The following is an 18,741-nucleotide window of genomic DNA, read 5'->3' as shown; positions in this document are numbered from 1 at the left end:
CAATCCAACCACATACAATAAAATCTACCCCATTAAAACTAAACCCATTTACAGCCTCAATATTTATGGGTAGATTCACGTAATTAATTTTCCTACCGTATTCTAATTACCACTCTTTAATGAAAGTATATGTACATATAATGCTATAAAGAAAAGGACCTACTGGTTCAATTAATGGGTAATCCCCTACTGGTTCAATTAATGGATAATCCTCTCCATTTATGTTGCATTCACTTGGAGGTTTGAAATATCACACCAGACAGTGCCCACAGTATAGTAGTTCATCTATACAGGGAGAGAGATACCTAATAATTACAAGTTTGGACGCCCACAGAGTGTTGGCAGCAACTATCGTGGGCGTGTTGTCAGTTGTTAGGACTCAGTAAGTGACTCAAGAGAGGTCTCTCAGCAGTCCTACTCTTTCTTTTTGCAAAAAACGCAAGATATATATATACTGAAAGCAGAAAGCAGCAATATATTCGAATCAACTTGGTCATACATGGGTTTCTTCCATCAAACAGAGTATAGTTTGAAAGCAGAGGAGAATAAATAATCGGTTACCAGATGAGATTCTTCCACATTCACACGGTACAATTTTTTTCCACATGCCCTAACCCACAATACCCATCTCAAAAACACAAAGTGATGTACACATCAACCTCATAGCAATGTATTGATTGGAAAATGAAAAGTATTTACCAACCAAGCTGACCAAACCGTTGGGAAACAGAGTAGCCGAGTCCTTCTCGTTGGTTTCATCCGTTTATTCAACTCGCAGCAAGTTGCAACGCTCGACAGAAGTAGGCGCTTTGGAAGCTGGCGTTGAACATGGAGACGCTGGCGTGACAGGGCCCTGGGAATAGGAACCCCGACGCAGGTTCGGGACGACGCCGAGGGGTTATTTTCTCGGGATTTAGTGCTTCGCTATTGCCCCGAAATATGCCGAGTGGGGAGTGCGGCGACACGACAGACGAAGCAGTGCCACTTGGTGGCACTAACGAGACCGACGGCATCGCCGAGAGGCTCTGGGTAGAGGACGTGCACACCGGTCGTTGTCGAGGGAGGAGGGTCTTTGCGGGATGAATTTGAATGGAGATTAATGAGAAACTGAATTTCAAACACAATCAAAACGTGCGTTTTGGTTAGGGAAAAAAAAAAAAAAAATCTGGAGGGCTGCTAAGTAGTGAGCGCAATGTGTGCACTATAGTGGCTTCTCCGCAGAACAACTCTATGTCCAAATGCGTTACAAAAGAGCTGCCTTTGACGAGGGATATTTTGGAGAATACAGTTTCAGCTTTTTGTTTCTAGTTTGCGCGGGGAATACGCCATAACTGATCAGTGATCAGTGTGTAGCAGGGCAGAAGAACGATGTCTGCTAACCCTAGGTTATGGCGGTTCACATGGGAAGCACAATCTCACGTCCCATTCATCCGATTGTTCATCTTCTGTTCCTATACTAAGCCCTCCATCCAGTGCCAGAACCTCGAGGTCCATCTCAATCTCTCACAATCTCTGGTTCTGGTGAGCTGGTTCGAAGACGTCGAATTCTCTCTCAGGGTTCGGATTCCTAGGGTTTCGATCGACCCCGAATCTCCGGTGAGTTTCCAAGCCTTAGACGATCTTATTGAGGTCAAGCTCTCCTTGCTTCTTCCAGTAGATCATCCAATTGTTTCGAGCTTCTATTCCGTGTCAAACTCATGCGAAGGCCAAGAAAATACGTCTTTCGATGCAACAAAACCGCTAGAATTGGGCCCTGGTGAGCTTTCTACGCTGTATATACTTATCGGATACTTGTGAAGCTAGAACATACTTGTTTGCCAAGAAACCTCGTGAATAGGAAACGATAACTATATTAATACAATCTCTGTACATGTTTTTACATCAATTGCGAGTACATTAAATTTTCTCAGATATTCTTCTTTTTCTTTCCCGCATTTCTCTTCTGCTGCAATCCTGCATTTTCTTTTTCCTTCTGAATTATATTGCAGTCTTGATTTTGATCCACGTGGCATCTTCATCTCCTTGGAATTCAGTTTCTGTTGTAGATCCTTCCAATCCATATTACATACATCATGAAGACAGTCCCGGCTCTTCGTTAGTTTCTCAAGTTTTCGATGGTGAGAACTATTACACCTGGAGTCATATCATAGTTATGGCATTAAAAGCCAAGAATAAAATTGGCTTCATTGACGGTACTCTGTCCAAGCCATCAAGTGCATCAGATCCTCTTTCTCAAGCATGGACCAGGTGTAACGCCATGGTTTTCTCATGGATTTTGAATTCCATTTCAAAGGAAATAGCAGCGAGTGTTATCTTCATGAACTCAGCGGAAGAAATGTGGACAGATTTGAAGGAGCGATACTCTCAAAGCAATGGCCTGAGAATCTTCCAATTAAAGAAAGCAATTGCATCTCTTTCGCAGGAGCAAGCTTCTGTCAGTACCTATTTCACTAGACTGAAAGGCTTGTGGCATGAACTACACTACCATCGTCCAATTCCAACTTGTACTTGTTCTTGTGAGGCTTTGAAGACAGTGCTTGAATATCAACAAGAAGAGTACATTTTCCAACGAATCTTTTTCATGCATCAGGGGCCAGATACTACTTGATCCGTTGCCACCAATTAGCAAGGTATTGTCCCTTGTTCTTCAAGAAGAAAGACCGAGGGAAATTGCTACTGTTGGTTCTTTAAATTTGGACCCTGCATCTGCTGCTTTAGTCACAAAATCAGTCACTACATCTCAATCTCGATCTGGTAAACTGAAATTGATTCAAAAAGAAAGACCTGCTTGTGATCATTGTGGTTTTGTTGTACATACGATTGAAAAATGCTACAACTTGCATGGTTTCCCTCCTGGTTACAAGTTTACCAAAAGGCAAAGTTAATTGTTCTGCAAATCAAACTTCAGCTTCACATGGTAAAGACTTGCTCAATGAGACTCCGAATCTAAGTCAGGGGTTGCTTTCATTACTCAAGCCTCAATCTTCAACTGAATCACATCCTCTGATTCAGTAGGTAATGTCCCATTTCCTCAAGATCAAAGTTCACTAACATGACAGGTAATTCCATTTGTTTTTCTGCCTTTTCTTCCATCAACCCCAAACATCCTATTTTTTTCCCCGTTTAACTCTAGTAAAATTGTTTATAGTTGCAAACCAGGGAGTATTGATACAGGAGTTTCTGATCCTAGGATAGTAGGATCAGCTCCATTTCTTGCTTGATCTCTTCTATCACCGCCAATGTACTTTGTGTCCCCTCCTTGTTCTTTCATCTTTATATCAGCAAGTAAACTCATTAAAACCATTCCTTCTTGTCTTATATTTCTTGCTCAATTTTGTTTCATACAGGACCTGTTCAGTTGGAAGACAACAACCAGAATCATCTATCTCAAGCGTTTTCTGTTGTTATCCTGTTAAGAATGTTTCTGCTGATATACGACATTATAGGTTAGGCCATTTAAACTCGTTGCACAAATTAGTTCCTACCATTTCTTCTCATAATAATCCTGTATGTACATGAGTCTGTCCAGAGGTGGCATTGCCTCTTTTGAATGACTTAGATCATTTTTTTTTCGACTCCAAAATATTACTTTGACTTAGATTAATCATGCCTTTATGATAAGAAACTCTACAAGACCTTCAAAGGGTATCTTCAGGCTTCATGTTCATCATAAGCTGCTGAACTATTCCTGCAGAAATAACTTCTGCCCTTTGAATAAGCTTTTCCATCTTTCTAAAGAGGCAATGGCCTTTAATCCCTACGTTATGTGTTTATGAATGCCATTTTGCCAAGAAAAAACAAGGTGTTTCTTTCTATGCTTAACAGTACTTGTATGCTCAGCATACCTTATCAATTAGCCTAGCCGTGACGTTCATAGATGAAGAAATATACAAGAATATACGTATAGCATAACCTTATCATTAACGTGCGACACCTTTGCACTGCAATCTATATGTCTTCAATGAGAGGAATGGAGCAGCTGGTGGTTCTGGTCAGAATATGCCTCGAAATGATTGTCGGACTTTATACGATTTTGACCATCATAGATGTTGTACGGGCGGTGATTTGCAACGGCGGATTTGGTTTGCAAAATACTTAAGGATTTACGAGATTTGAACTTTCATGTTTCGCGTAATTGAGCTTCGAGGTTGTCTTTATATGTCTTGTGCACGTTTTAATCATGTTTAATCAACAAATCTTTCCAATTTTTATGTTTATTAAGATTGTTAGGTCCGTGCAATTATTAATTTAGACTATATGAGACAAATATATTCGTATGTAAGAAGACTTAAATCATTCTGCATCCCAAAAGATAATTCGACTATTAATAAATCGTTTATAGCATTACATCTCTAGAGATCCTCAGTCCTAATTTCTTAAATACAACAATAAAATGTAAGAAATCCCTATGCTTGGACATCTCCAAAGAACGAGAGGGAGGTAGAAAATAGTAAGGTATACAGATTTTTCAAAATTGTGAGGGAAAAAAAAAAAAAAAATCTCTCACCTTCCAACGTAGCAACATCAAGAACTGGATTGAGGTATCTTCCGCTTGCAGTGGTTCCCAAATCTTCGAGTAACCCCAGCATCTGATAATGTGTCCCATACCTGCATATTTTTGGTGATATCAGCCAACGTTATCAATTACACAACTTTTAAGTGAAAGGAAGTTGGAGTAAATAGCAAAATATCAAGAATGGTCCACTCACTTCCAATTTCCCCTTAGAGCCTCCCATTGCCAGCAAAAAGGGGCTGTCCTCTGAGAAGAAAATGGAAAAGACAGCTCCCTAACAGCATCCAGAACAAAGCATGAGAGTCTATCTGGTATAATACAGCTAAAGTATTGTCTACCAGATGCATATTTACCCTTCAAGATATCAGATACAAGAAAAATGCTAATAATCACTTACTGCTTTAGGATTCATGGTCGCGATACATGATGGTTGATTGTTTGACAAATCCCAAAGCTTTACCTGCACCAAAGGAGCAGCAGCCAATGGAAAAGTATAAAACATTAACACCCTGCAAGATTTATAAATATCCATGTGAAATTAAATAAAATATATATATATATAAATACCATTTTATCCTCCGATCCAGTTGCAAGAAGCTGTAGGGAAAGTTACATATAATGAGTTTATAACTTGAAAGATCTGAGTAAAAAGAGAGGAGAGAGAGGAGTGGGGGGAGAGAAAAAGTAGGTACATACATTAGGTGCGGAAGGATTGTAAGAGACTGTGCAAACAGCTTTATCATGTGCATGTAGAGTAAAGCTTGGTTTTGACTCCGAAGCTGCATCAGACTTGGCAGCCCTGATATCAAAACCTTTGACAGTACCATCTTCAAGACTCACCTGAGAGGACATTTCATTGATTATTGAGTGATCTTACTATACTACATCTCCATCCAGAAACTAAAATCTTAAGAAACAATACTGCGTCTTCAAAAGGGAAAAAAACAATAATTGAAATCACCAACAGGAAGATGGTTTCAGATAAGAGGCTGGAGCACTCACCACAAATGAATGCTCGGTGTGTGGATCCCATGCCAAGCTTTCTACATCAGCTGTGACTGACCATTTATAACCGGAATGTGCTGGTATTCTCCCATCTTTCTGCAATGGGTAAATATGATACACATCAAGTGATAAAATATGGAATATATTTTAGACTTCCACAAAGTCTAAAACACTCAATTCAAGCACAAAAGTCCCCAGTCAAGGCTTATACTGATGCCCACATGTTTACATGCAATAGATATGATGATACTTCTAAAGAAATTAAAAGCAAAAAAATAAAATAAAAACTAATGTAGCATATAATTTATTACCATGACTACTGAATGATCGAAAGATCCACTAAGGATAACTTGTGGTGCATGATGATTCCATGCAACTGCTTGAACCTGCAAGCATTAGGAGGAACAAAATTAGAATCATCTGCTGGATCATTTAGATTCCATTTTGTGGTAATAATGGCATTTGATGTGGTTCCAAAAACTCATGCATTCATGTTTATGATAACTTTATCACATTGGAGCCATGCAAGTATCACACAACTATGGGCAAATGGCCTGCATGTACTCACACTAGCAAATTCTATCTATGGACAAACATGTTCTAATATATAATCCGATTATGACGTGGATAGAAACTATACATGTCTACTTGTCAAAAATAAAAAAAAAAAATTTCTGACCTTGTCGGTATGATGCTCCATGGTAATATTACATTTCCCAGCAGCTACATCCCATATCTTAACTCGTTTGTCACCACTTGCACTAGCAAGAATATTCCTGTTTTTATTTTTATTTTCAAAAAGGCCCAAGTAAAATAAATAAGTATAGCCATTATATGCACCACAATTAAGTAGGACAAGGCCAAACAGAGTGTAGAGCAGTAGAGGGCAACCTGTACTCCTTGTTCCAAGCAAGACCAAGAACCGGACCTTTGTGACTCTCTTTTTTGTACTTGATTGATGTCTAGCAAAAAGCATGTGAGAAAAATTTGTAAACAAGAGGTTCACTTTTTATCAGGTAAAGGAAAAGATATTTCGTTCAAGATGAAAGGCAACCCAAGTAAAGAAACCTCATGACTAACATAAATTTTTAGGGCAAGTTTATGCTATTCACACTGTCTATATTAGATAAATAGAACTAGGTGTGTTCAACACTATTTCAACATCTAGCCTTCAAAACATGTCCATCTCCATAGCAGAAAACAAAATTCAGTTATTGATACAATAAGCTTACAAGTATTAAGCCACAGCAGAGGACACATATTTTACAAGTGCGTATTTTATAAGGCATCAATCTTAGAAGGAACTTAGTGGCAAACCTTTTTTCCTTTCTCCTTCTTCTCAGCAATTCCACCTAATACTACACATGGTTGCACTTCATCAATCTAAAAGCAAGAGAACAAAATAAGAGAGTTTGCCATAACATCTCCAATAAACAAATAGCCAAATAATTAATATCAATAGTCCATGTACAATGTCAAGGTCCCATATTTCGATAGAAGGTTCCATTGAGCCAACAGCTATGAAATTCCCTGCCAACATACATGAAACTTTTAAAGATAAGCTTTTAGAGGATAAAAAATATACAGAAATAGCAAATCAAACCGACTTCAAGGACAAATAAGTTGCTAGCAATGGCCACTAATCTCTATGATATCAAGGATTAGCTTCATCCAAAACAAAGCCAATGTTCAACAATTTTTTTTTTTTTTTCTTTTGATAAGAATGGTCAACAATTACAGCCTCCTCTATTTATTTTCATTACTCACCATGAATATTGCTTCTTATAGTTTGCTCTTCCAGTCAGTATCATTCTCCCTCACTGTATATCATACACATTCTGATGATTTTTTTTATTGGCACCAGGTGTCTCAGAAGTTTTTTTTTTAAGGTAATCAAAACTATATTAATCAAAGAATAGGCCTAGCCCAGTATATACAAGAATCCGGGTGTCTGAGAAGTTAGAACAGCATCCCAACTAATCCCGGGGTCCACAGGCCATACACATTCCGATTATTTTCCAACAGTGATTGTTATAAACTTATCACGCAATTTCAGTTTCCGTATTAGCAGCTACACTGGGAGGAATTTTTTAGCCTATGCAAACAATTTAATTACTACAAAGGTAGGAAAAAAAAAAACATTAAAGAGAGTTCATCACTACTGTAGCATGAACTTCAAACTTCCGAAAAATTAACATGTCCTACCTTTTTCGCCCCCTTTAAGTGGACAATCAAGCCATGCAGTACAAAGTGGATCTGCTGAAATGATGATATCATGATGAACGTACATGTTTGGATCACCGTCACCAGATTCCTCGTATATCCAAACCTGCAAGTAGAAAAAGGATAACTAATGAATGCCTGAAGCATGTTTGAAAGCAACTTTATTTATTTATTTTTATTGGGGGAGGGTGGAATGCCAATGGGCGGCTGGACACTTGTACCCCGGGGGGGTGGGTTGGGTGGCATGGAAAGTATTCTCTAGCTAATACATACCTCAAGTTGACTGACATCATCCTGGTTACTACGTGCACATACTATCACAGCGTCTGTCGGATTAATAGCAATGTCATCAACCTCTTCAGAATCATCGTCCTGGAAAGAACAACAGAGAATATGATGTTCTAGAACCATAGGACAAACAAAAGTAACAAAAGATCTGAAATAATCAAACTTACATCCTTATCTTTTAGATATGGGTCCATGTCATTATTTGGGTAATAAAGGTCCCCCAGCCCCGTGCTAAATAACTCGATGCCTGAGGTAGGTAAGCCATGAGAAGATACAAGTAATACAACCCTTGTCATACATTTTATTTAATGGACTAATCACATCCCATACGAAACTTTTCTATGAAAAAAACCACAGAAATAATGTTATGAACAAAATCATACACCAAACAAGTAGTGAAAACCCCCTCCCATCCTTCTTTGTGTGTGTGCGTGTGTGTGTGTGTGTGTGTGAGAGAGAGAGAGAGAGAGAGAGAGAGAGAGAGAAAGGGAGGAATAACAACAGAGTAAGAAACTTAGAGAACTTGAGCAGATGGGATACCATCATCCTCTTCATCATAATGTTCCATGTCCAGTTCCTTCAAACCATTGGTAACATCATCAAAGCTTCTCTCTGACTTCATGTTATTGGAAGTTCTGCCAAGTGCATCAGCTACCTCTAATGCATGAGCAGCTTTGTCAGCCTGCACAGTAGCATCAGTATCCATGTCTTCATCGTCTTCCTCACCATCACCATCTCCACTGCGTAACCCAATAGCCTCATTAAGTATACAAAGCCATAAATTTAACCAAAAGATGGAAGTATTACTATTTTTGTGTCTCTGGAATCCAAAAATATTTCTTTACATATCATTAAAATTGTAAACTGTGTGATAACCTGAAACACAACTCTTAATGAAAACTTAAAGATAACTGAAAATCTCGCAGTCATCATAAACGCTCAACGATTAGTGCACCATTGTATGTGAGCTATAGTATGCTTTTTATTTTTGGATAAAATATTTCAAAAAGGAATCACCATCTCTTTCAGATAAACAATATCAAATAACCAAAGCATAGGATTCCGTCAGTCAATTTTATGATCAACAAGAAATTACTCAATCTGAAAAAGCTAAAATATGCTTATTTTTTATAGGTAAAAAGCGTAAACATGCATATTCATCAACAAATGCCCAAGAATTCTGCAAATCTTCTACCTTGAGCATCCACATTGGCTTCATCAAAGCCATCTTCAAAATTTAATGAAAAGTACATGTTTTCCATAAATCCAAAACCTTCTTATCCAAAACTCTACATTAGATTAGCCAATGGATTCATCAAAATAATAATATAATATTTTTTTTAATAATAATTTTTTTAATTTTTTTTTCATATTTTGCAATTACATCAACCATATGTACATTAATAATTTAATTTGATACTTAAAGTAACCCAAATTTCTTAAAGTAACAAATTATGGGAGTTAATGTGATGAAAAATGGCAGAGTATAAACAAGAAACAAATTTGAGTGATTGATATTAACATAGCCAGATCAAACTAACAGTTTCTTTTTGTCCCAATATATTATATCAAATCTCTCCACCAACAAGTGGGAGATAAATTAAGATCTTTACATCCTCCGTCTCGCTCAACACAAATCTACGCCCGCACCCAAGTATTTTGTTTCTGTTTTCAAATGCGTTTGTTTTTCTAAATTATCTGAATTGCATCAGCTTCAAATCAGCCATAAGTCTAACCCAAGAAATAAAAAAGGAGAATAAGAGAATAAAATAAAGACTGAGAAGTCTTAGACCTGGTGCGTGCCACATTTTTGGCAACTAGAGCAGGGGATTAAACTTGAATAAAATACATATTTGATGGGTAAACGGTAACCCTTCAAATTTGAAGGAACCTATACTTTTATTGTAGCTCAAAACTTCCCATACATCATCCCTTTGGCTAATCCAATACAGCTGTTTTTTGGGCAAATTCATCATATTTTACATTTAGCCATACTTTTGATGAGCCAATGCCAATGCTTAGTTATTGACCAACATAAAGTAAGCTGTTTATTTCAAAAAATAACCGCGTACCCCCGTACCTCCCACCTTCCCATTCGTGTACTTGTACAGTTAATATATATATATCTTTTTTTAATAAGTAAACGGTAGTATTAATAAGTATAGGCATAGCCTACAAAAAATAAAACCTATCTAAATCGTACTAGTAGAGATTAATAAGTATAAAATAGATGTAATATTATAAAGATAGATGAAATCCTTGAACTTCAATTCACGTAAGCCTTGACTATTAAACCGCAAAAATATCTATTTTCAGCGCCATTAAAAGAACTGACCTTCGATCAAAAGCGCCGGACTTGATCATCTCTTCGATTTCTTCTTTGGAAGGAGGGTCGGCCACCGAGGGCACAGGCTTCGCCGCCCCTTTGGGTAACCAAGCTATGGAGGATATCATTGTTGTGAAATCCGATACATGAAAGTTGGTATATCAATACGCAATGAGAACGTGAGGAGGTAGCACTGATGGCTGCCGAGGCTGTGTCCCTGCGCTACCTGTCTCCCGGTTTTTCAATGGGGTTTTAGGGGAACACCGTGATTTGTTTGGTGGCGGGTTTATTCTAATTGAGAGTGAGGTTTAGGTATTCCATATTCGGAGTCCGGACACGCTGATTTTTATTTTATTACGTAATTTCGTGAATTAAGATATTATGACTTGTTAAAAAATGCTATTTATATTTATAATTTTTATTCATATAATAATAAAAATTATATATACATGCTAATATGTCAGCTATTGATCATATAATGAACGTTATGAAAATTAAAATTCAAAATTAAAAAAACTGATAAAATAGGTCGTTTACTTAATAATATTATACATAAAATTATAAGTATACGCAAACATTACTAATTTATTATTATTAGGTGATATTAAATATTTAGAGAATATTATAAATCTTATTTATAATATGTGGTTATATTTTTTTTACACTAAGGCCTGGTTTGGATAATGAAATCCTGCAATCTCATTTCATTTTATTTCAATATCCAAATACCATAAATATAAATATTTTTCAATTTCAAATTTTTAACTTTTTTATCTAATCATTATCTAATTATTATAACTTTCCCAAAATTTAAAACAAAACACAAAAAATAATTTAACTTCTTAAAATTTCAAAACGAAAACAATATAAAAATTATAATTTTAAAGCATGAACATCTATAAATGTTATGAGCATATTTCTTTTGTTTGTTTTTCTCGTAATATAAGCGAGAGAATTCAGACATTAACTATAATTTCTTTTTAAGCAAACTTTTATTCATCAATGCACTTAAAACAGGGAAATAATACATGAAAGACAATCCTTCTTATTTACTGTTACATCAGTAACTAGTAATGTTGATTTAGCTAAAGTATGAGCTACACAGTTAGCCTCCCTTTTCACATGTTGAGTAGACCAACTTGTAAAGCCCAGCTTTGACTTGATGTCACTTAACACCATCTCATAGTTAGATAGATTATCATTATCCTTTGAGATGTCATTAATCACCTAAAGAGAAACTCCTTCCAGAATTATTGCCTACAAACCCAACTCCAGACTAAAAAGAATTGCTCGTATGGCTCTAGTTGCTTCTACCAATAAAGGATCAAATATAGAATATCTATTCATTCGTAAGCTAGCTAACCCTGAACCTTCACAGTCTCTTATTACAACTCCAATGCCAATAATGTCTTTAATCTTATCTGTTGCAATATCCCAATTTACCTTAAAAAGGTTCAAAGGGGGAGATTCCTATTTTAGAACCAAATTGCTAGATGTTGCCTTCTTTGAGTGATTTTCATGTAGCTTCTTTAAGACTTCTTTAGATTATAGAGCAACTCTGGGATGCTGAAATTCACTTTGAAAAACTAGTTCTTTCTCTACCAAATTCTCCTTGCCACCACTGCAATTTCCTCCAAAATTGTTGTCTCGAATCCTGAACAAAAGGCCTCGAATAGTTTTAGAAAAGTCTTCTTCCAATAGGCACTCATCTAAATTTGTTTAAAACATTGGGTCCATACATCTTGTGCTACTAGACATGACCTTAAAGCATGAACTACAGACTCTTATACAGAGCAAATAGCGCACTTTGGATTGTCAACAATCCTTATTTTAAAAATGTTCAAATTAGTGGAAAGACCCTCTAAGCATGCTCTCCACAAAAATATCTCATTTGCAAGATGGATATTCATCTTCCATAGAACTAACAACATTGCACTTCTATCATTGGAGATTGAAGGTTGACTTTTAGATAATTCTTTCAAAGCTTTCTGAAAGTGGTAGACACTTTTCACTGTAAACTCGCCATTGGAAGTCTCATTCCAAATCAATTTCTCTAGTTTATTGGTACAACTTATTAGAATTTTCATTATGTTCTCAACTTCCTCCCTTGAGAAGATCCCTACAATTAGAGAAACTCTCTGGTGATTAGTATTTGGATCAATTAGCTCATGGACTCTTGCATTTTCATCTAGATATTTGACTGCACACTGAACTCTAAACATAGTGGATTTTGGAATCTACTTGTCCTTCCAGATATGAATCTTCCTTCCATTTCCAACTCTCCAATAAGTTCTCTCTCTAGCAAAGGTTGAGCAGTAAGGATGTTTCTCCAAATATAGGAAGATTTTCCACACAGCTTGGCTTGAAAGAAATGATCCCTTGGGAAATACTTCAGTTTTAGCACTTGGGAGGCTAGTGAATAAGAATCTTGGAGTAGCCTTCACCCTTGTTTAACTAGCTTGGCCAAATTGAAGCTTTCCAATTCCTTATAACCCATCCCTCCTACTGCTTTAGATTTTTCCAATTTTGTTCCATGAGATCCAGTGGATTCTCCTCTCATTCTCTTGATGCTCCCTCCAGAAATTCTACATCACCTTATTAATATCTCTAAACAAGTTACGAGTGAGTTTAAAAACTAACATACTATAAGTAGGCAAGGCCTATACAACAGCTTTTAGAAGAGTTTCTTTGGCTTCATGAGAGAGAGATTTGACTTTGAAGTTTCTGATTATGTTTCTGATGTTTTTCAATATACTTCCAAAAGACTTAGATTGAGCTCTTCGCACTAAGGCTGGTAATTCCAAGTATCTTTCATAGTAGGTGTGACGCCCTCAAATTTTCGTTTGGGATTGGACGGACATTTGAAGCTTCGAGACATGCAACACAAGGTTACTTGCCCTCGTTCATGACATATAAGATGCAATGTTCCTAACATGCATCTAACATTATGCAGTATTCGCAGCGGATAAATTTTTCTTTAGCAATACTATGCACCAAATTGAAAATATCCCAAATGCTTAAAACATACTTCATATATAAAGACACATTGAACAACTAAGATCATAATACTAGTCCAAAATGCTTATGATCCAAAAAGTACTGGAGATGCAACTCCAACGTACAGGTAGTAATTTACGTTAACTACTATATTAACATTGACGTCGCATCATCGATCAGTCAACTGTGTCTACTTAGTCAGCTCCTGATTCTCCTTCAGGTCCTGTAACAAGATCTACCATTCAGGGGGAATGGTAGTTGGGACTACTAAAGTAAGATTTGATTATAAATCTCCATAAGTTAAGAAAAAACTTCCACATAGGCTAATGATGCATGGATGACAGTAAAAACATGAATGTTTAATCAAATTCATAAGTAATTAAAGCATAACTTGGCGTACAACATAGCATAACTGACATAACTTAAATTGAAACGTGAACTGAACTTGACTTGACATGAACTTGATCTGAAACTTGACTTATCATGAACGTGTTTTGAAACTTGACTTAACATGAAAAATACATACTCCACAGTTGTTGTGACCCCATGTATTCTACATGTAAATACATACTCCACAGTTGTTGTGGCCCCATGTATTTTAAGTGTAAATACATACTCCACAGTTGTTGTGGCCCCATGTATTCTACACGTCACAATGCAGTTAAATACATACTCCATAGTTGTTATGGCCCAATGTATTCTACGTGTAAATACATACTCCACAGTTGTTGTGGCCCCATGTATTCTACGTGTCACAATTGTTGTGTCTCATGTAGTGTATGCGTCACAATTGCTATGACCTCATACATAAGTAATCAAGATAAAATATGACTGGAATATGAAAGGACTGAAGCCCTAACGTAACATAACGTGATTTGAATATAACTTGAAATACATGACCAACTTGAGATAGAAACATTTCGTAACATGGCATAACATATAATAGACAACATATTTAACATGACATACTTGCAACAATGAATATTACATGACTTGACATGCATGTAATAGATGGCATACTTAGCATGGTACTTGTAATGTACAGCAATACATGACAAAATATATTATGTAACAGATAAAAACTGATGATGGAATAAATTCTATATAACAAACAATTACGTGATAACTTGGCATGGCATGACATATATGATAACACACATACATACACTATAGTTCACTTACTTAGCACGCATACACAGTAAACTGCTAGTAAGTTAAAAGCTAACTTACCTCGATCTCCGCGTTTCTTATAAAACCTCAAGCGCGATCACGAGAAACTGTAATTAGTGATTCTAAAAATTAGCACTAAATCACTAATAATTTGAAACATGGAAAATAATAACTAAAAGAGTAAAATTTTCATTTTATTCTCTACATGTAGAAAAATGACCGTTTTACTCATAACTTAAGGATTTTACATATTAACTCTAAAAGTCACCAAAATTTACATGTCTCATGTAAATTTTATCCTTAACTCAAATATTAATTTAGAAAAATTTAAAACTAATCACAACTATTAAAAACTCCATAGGGCCGAAATTCCCATATGCTATTTCCATTGATTTTTGTTTCTAACTTGTTTTGATTAACCTTTTGATTTATGACTTATAAAGATGTGATCTTCAAACCAAACCATCACATGGTTTAAAAAGATGTCCTAAAATATATATAAGCTCCTAATTCAAGATCACATGGTTAAAAATTAACCAAAACATAAATTTAGTTAAGAGCATCCACACTTTGGCTTATCTGAATATCTCTTTGCATAAAATTTCATATCTTTGAAACTAATATCAAATATCTTCAAAATAATAATATAACATATATATAAAATGCTTAGAATCCTCCAATAAAATGTTCAAAGTCATTGGAATAGGTTTAAAACACCAAAGAGTTAAACTTTATCAAAACAGAAACTATTTTTCCTCTTCCAGTTTCTAAGTTTCTAAATCTAAAAAAATCTTTCATTAAAACCTTTAATCATGCAAAAATCCTCAACCTATAATCATATATACATGTTAACAATACTCTATAAAAATTTTTTACCAATATCTATCCATTAGCTTGGTCAAAAACTCCAAACTATAACATATTCTCCAGTTTATCTCTCAGAATGAGCTTTCTATAGTTTACATAATATTTTACTGACCAAATAATTTTCAAATGGGACAAATAAAATATTCACATAAACTAGACTAAAAAAGGAACAACTTATATGAAGGAGACTTTATGATAAAACACTTACAAAAGCTTCAAAATGGGCTTGCAAAAGAACTCCTAAAAGCTGTCCGAGAGAGAGTGTTTGATATTCTTTTAATGGAAAGTGTAAATGAAGATAAGTTCATGGGTGGTGACTGGAGATACTTATGGACGAGATATGGAAGAGGATAAGGCTGGAGTTGAGAGTTGAGTGTAGGTTTTTCCTACCCAAAATATCTATAAAAGATCATCTCAAGATATTTCTATCTAATAATATTTACAAAAATCAACTCAAGATATTTTTACCCAATAATATCAACGAAATTAGTTTAAAATATTTTTATCTAATAATATCCACAAAATTAGATTAATATATTTTTATCCAATAATATCCACAAAAATTAGTTCAAGATATTTTTATCCAATAATATATACAGTTTTAAATAGACGTTTCGTCCGAAAATATGAAAAAGAGTTATTGCGTCATAAGACCTTAAATAACTCATCGAGTCTAATGGCACAAACCATAATACAATTAGACACTTCTAACTATATTCAATAATCAAAACACACTTCTAATACCATAATGAGTAATAACACTAACTATGTAGTTAGACTAAAACCTATATGATTAATGGATTCGTGAAAACTTATAGAGTTTTCACGAAGTTCCTAAAGTCAATAGAAATTTCACAATTAAATTTCTAACGGGCTGTTACAATGGTGTACAGAAACCGACGCCACCGGCCGCCACCGACGCAAACCGACTGGCCGCGTCAGGAACCGGCCGAAACCGCCAGTGAACCGGTCGGCATACGGTATAATTTATTCAAAACCGACTTACGTTGATTCAACAGCGATTTAACTCTGGTTCAAACAATTGAACCGGCCGACGTAATATATTATATATATTTTTTATTTATACTTTACTTAAACGACACCGTTTCACTTAAATAAGTGAAACGATGTCGTTTAACATCTGAAGTTAAATAAGAAAACTGAATGAAACGACGCCGTTTGGCTTAATCCAAACGGCGCCGTTTCACTCTAGGGTTTAAAGTCGATGCCACGCATCCTTCTTCTTCCTCGTCTCTGAATCATCTCTCTCTCTCTCTCTCTCTCTCTCTCTCTCTCTCTCTCTCTCTCGGCGCACGCCACCCACAGCCATGCAGGGCCTCTCTATCACTCTCAAATTGCATCTCTCGGCATCATCTCTCTCAAGTCTCTCACCCAGTCACTGCAGCGTCATTGCCTGAAAATAGCCTCCATCGCCACCTAAGACCCCGACGAACTAACTAAAGTGACGTTGAGACTGATGTAGACGGTTTTCTCCCCTTTCAACGGTCGGTTTCGGTCAAGATTTAGTTTATTTGCACATATCGGTTTAGTTTCGGTTTTGGACCATATCGGTTTAGTTTCGGTTTTGGTCCAAAACCGAAACTGAATAGTCGATTTGCACCCCTATTTCATAGGACATGCTTGATCTAATCCCCACAATGCTCAATACAAAATATCTTGAGTTTTTCTCAAGCTATTCCTATTGAATTATACAGAGGTCTTGTCCTTATTAAGTCTTTTGTCCAGAAACCTGTTCATAAATGTTAAGCAAGAAGATCAATTTGCTCCATTCTAGAGAATTAGTTCTACAAAAAAAGCAAACTATCATATGTAAAGAAGAAATGATTAATATGAAGTTTTCCTCTCTTCAAAGGGACTCCATTGATAGCACATATCTTCTCTGCATTATTCAATTGGGAACTCAAAACTTCAGCACAAATGATGAACAAGTAAGGTGATAAATGATCACCTTGCCTAATCCCTTGAGATGGTTCGAAAATTGGCTAAGGAATATCATTAATCAAGATAGAGTAAGAAACTGATTCAACCCCTTTCATCACTAAGTCAATCCACTAATGTGCAAAGCCCATCTTCATCATGGTTGCTCTTAAGAATGCCCATTCTACACGATCATTGACCTTGCTCATGTTGAGCTTCAAGGCCATATAACCTTATTTGCCTGATAAGTTATTTTTCATTGTATGCATGGCTTCATAAACTACAATGATATTATTTGAGATTAGTCTCCCTGGAACAAAAGCTGACTGAGTTGGTGAAATGATATCTGGGAGAGTTCTTTTTAGCTTGTTAGCAATTATTTTTTAAATTATGTTATAAAGGACATTGCAAAGGCTAATACGCTTGAAATCAGACACTTAAGTAGGCGATTTTATCTTGGGAATAAGTGCAATGAATGTGTCATTGACACCAGAAACCATTCCACTAGAGTTGAGTACATATAATATAGCTTCAGTGACTTCTCTTCCAACATAATCCCAATGAGTTTGGTAAAAAGCAGGGGGGAAACCATCTAGGCCAAGTGAACTGAGAGAGTTCATCTAAAACACAACCTCCTTCACTTCTGCAGCAGTGAACATTCTTGTCAATAATCGATTCATATCATCTGTTACCACAGTTTGCATATGCTTCAAACACCTCTCAATACTTTCTGGATGACATATTGAAAAGAGATCCTAAAAAAACTTATGAAATTGAGCACTAATGTCTTCTGGATTGGTAACCATTGAACCTGAATGATCAAGGATTTTGTGAATGGTATTTGTCTTGTTCCTTTGATTTGCAGACTAGTGGAAAAACTTAGTGTTCCTGTGCCTTTCTCTAAGCTATCTTTGCTTAGCTCTCTACTTCCATTTAACATACTCATTTTCAAGAAGCAAGTCAACCTCTATTTTTAACACTTTTATTTTGTCACACATCTCACATTTGTTTGAATCTTGAGTCTCAATAGATGAGAAAGTTTGGAGTTGATAATCCTTTTAGAGTTTCCAAAAGTCACCCTACTTTAGGATTGCAATCTGGCTTTACATCTTTGGAGACCTACAGTAACAATTGCCAGCTTGTGTGAAGCCAACATAGGTTTCTTCCATTCCTCCTTCACTAATTGAAAACATGCATCTCTTAGTGCCCAGTCAACTTTATATCTGAAAGGCTTGTCTCCTCTACTAATGACATTCATCTAGGAAGCCATAGTGACAAAAATAGGCCTATGATCTGAGCTTTGGGCTATCTCTTGATTAACAGACGAAAAAGGAAATAAATATTGCCAGCTTGAGTTGCCAAAGGCATGATCCATCATTTCCTTAGTAAATTGCCCTCCTTTTCTATTGTTACT

At 36.0% G+C, this 18,741-nt stretch overlaps 2 protein-coding genes across 4 annotated transcripts; one reads left to right on the top strand and one right to left on the bottom strand.

Annotated features, from left to right (window-relative positions):
* Window positions 1-1,214: 1,214 nt before the first annotated feature.
* LOC122319177 lies at window positions 1,215-4,456 on the top strand. Of its 3 annotated transcripts, none has more exons than XR_006245031.1 (3): window positions 1,215-1,756; window positions 2,034-3,059; window positions 3,348-4,456. XR_006245031.1 is itself a non-coding variant. In XM_043137125.1 (2 exons), exons 1-2 carry the CDS (start codon window positions 1,369-1,371, stop codon window positions 2,606-2,608), a joined length of 1,008 nt encoding a protein of 335 aa, XP_042993059.1. In that variant the 5' UTR covers window positions 1,215-1,368; the 3' UTR covers window positions 2,609-4,456. The 3 variants fall into 3 exon arrangements, 1 of the variants encoding a protein (XP_042993059.1); XR_006245030.1 differs by having other exon boundaries at window positions 1,989-3,059; XM_043137125.1 differs by having other exon boundaries at window positions 1,989-4,456.
* Window positions 4,300-10,665, bottom strand: LOC122319176 (periodic tryptophan protein 1 homolog). The gene is made up of 16 exons (XM_043137124.1): window positions 10,365-10,665; window positions 8,570-8,769; window positions 8,197-8,276; window positions 8,015-8,113; window positions 7,724-7,847; window positions 6,990-7,048; window positions 6,836-6,901; window positions 6,410-6,480; window positions 6,198-6,294; window positions 5,830-5,904; window positions 5,516-5,614; window positions 5,210-5,353; window positions 5,081-5,110; window positions 4,911-4,973; window positions 4,710-4,787; window positions 4,300-4,608 (listed from the first exon to the last, which is right to left on the bottom strand). Exons 1-16 carry the CDS (start codon window positions 10,481-10,483, stop codon window positions 4,525-4,527), a joined length of 1,488 nt encoding a protein of 495 aa, XP_042993058.1. The 5' UTR covers window positions 10,484-10,665; the 3' UTR covers window positions 4,300-4,524.
* Between the last annotated feature and the right edge of the window lie 8,076 nt (window positions 10,666-18,741).

This window comes from Carya illinoinensis, chromosome 8 (assembly GCF_018687715.1).
Source record: "Carya illinoinensis cultivar Pawnee chromosome 8, C.illinoinensisPawnee_v1, whole genome shotgun sequence".
In the NCBI taxonomy this organism is placed as follows: Eukaryota; Viridiplantae; Streptophyta; class Magnoliopsida; order Fagales; family Juglandaceae; genus Carya; species Carya illinoinensis.
This window is presented reverse-complemented; position numbering and strand designations above follow the sequence as displayed.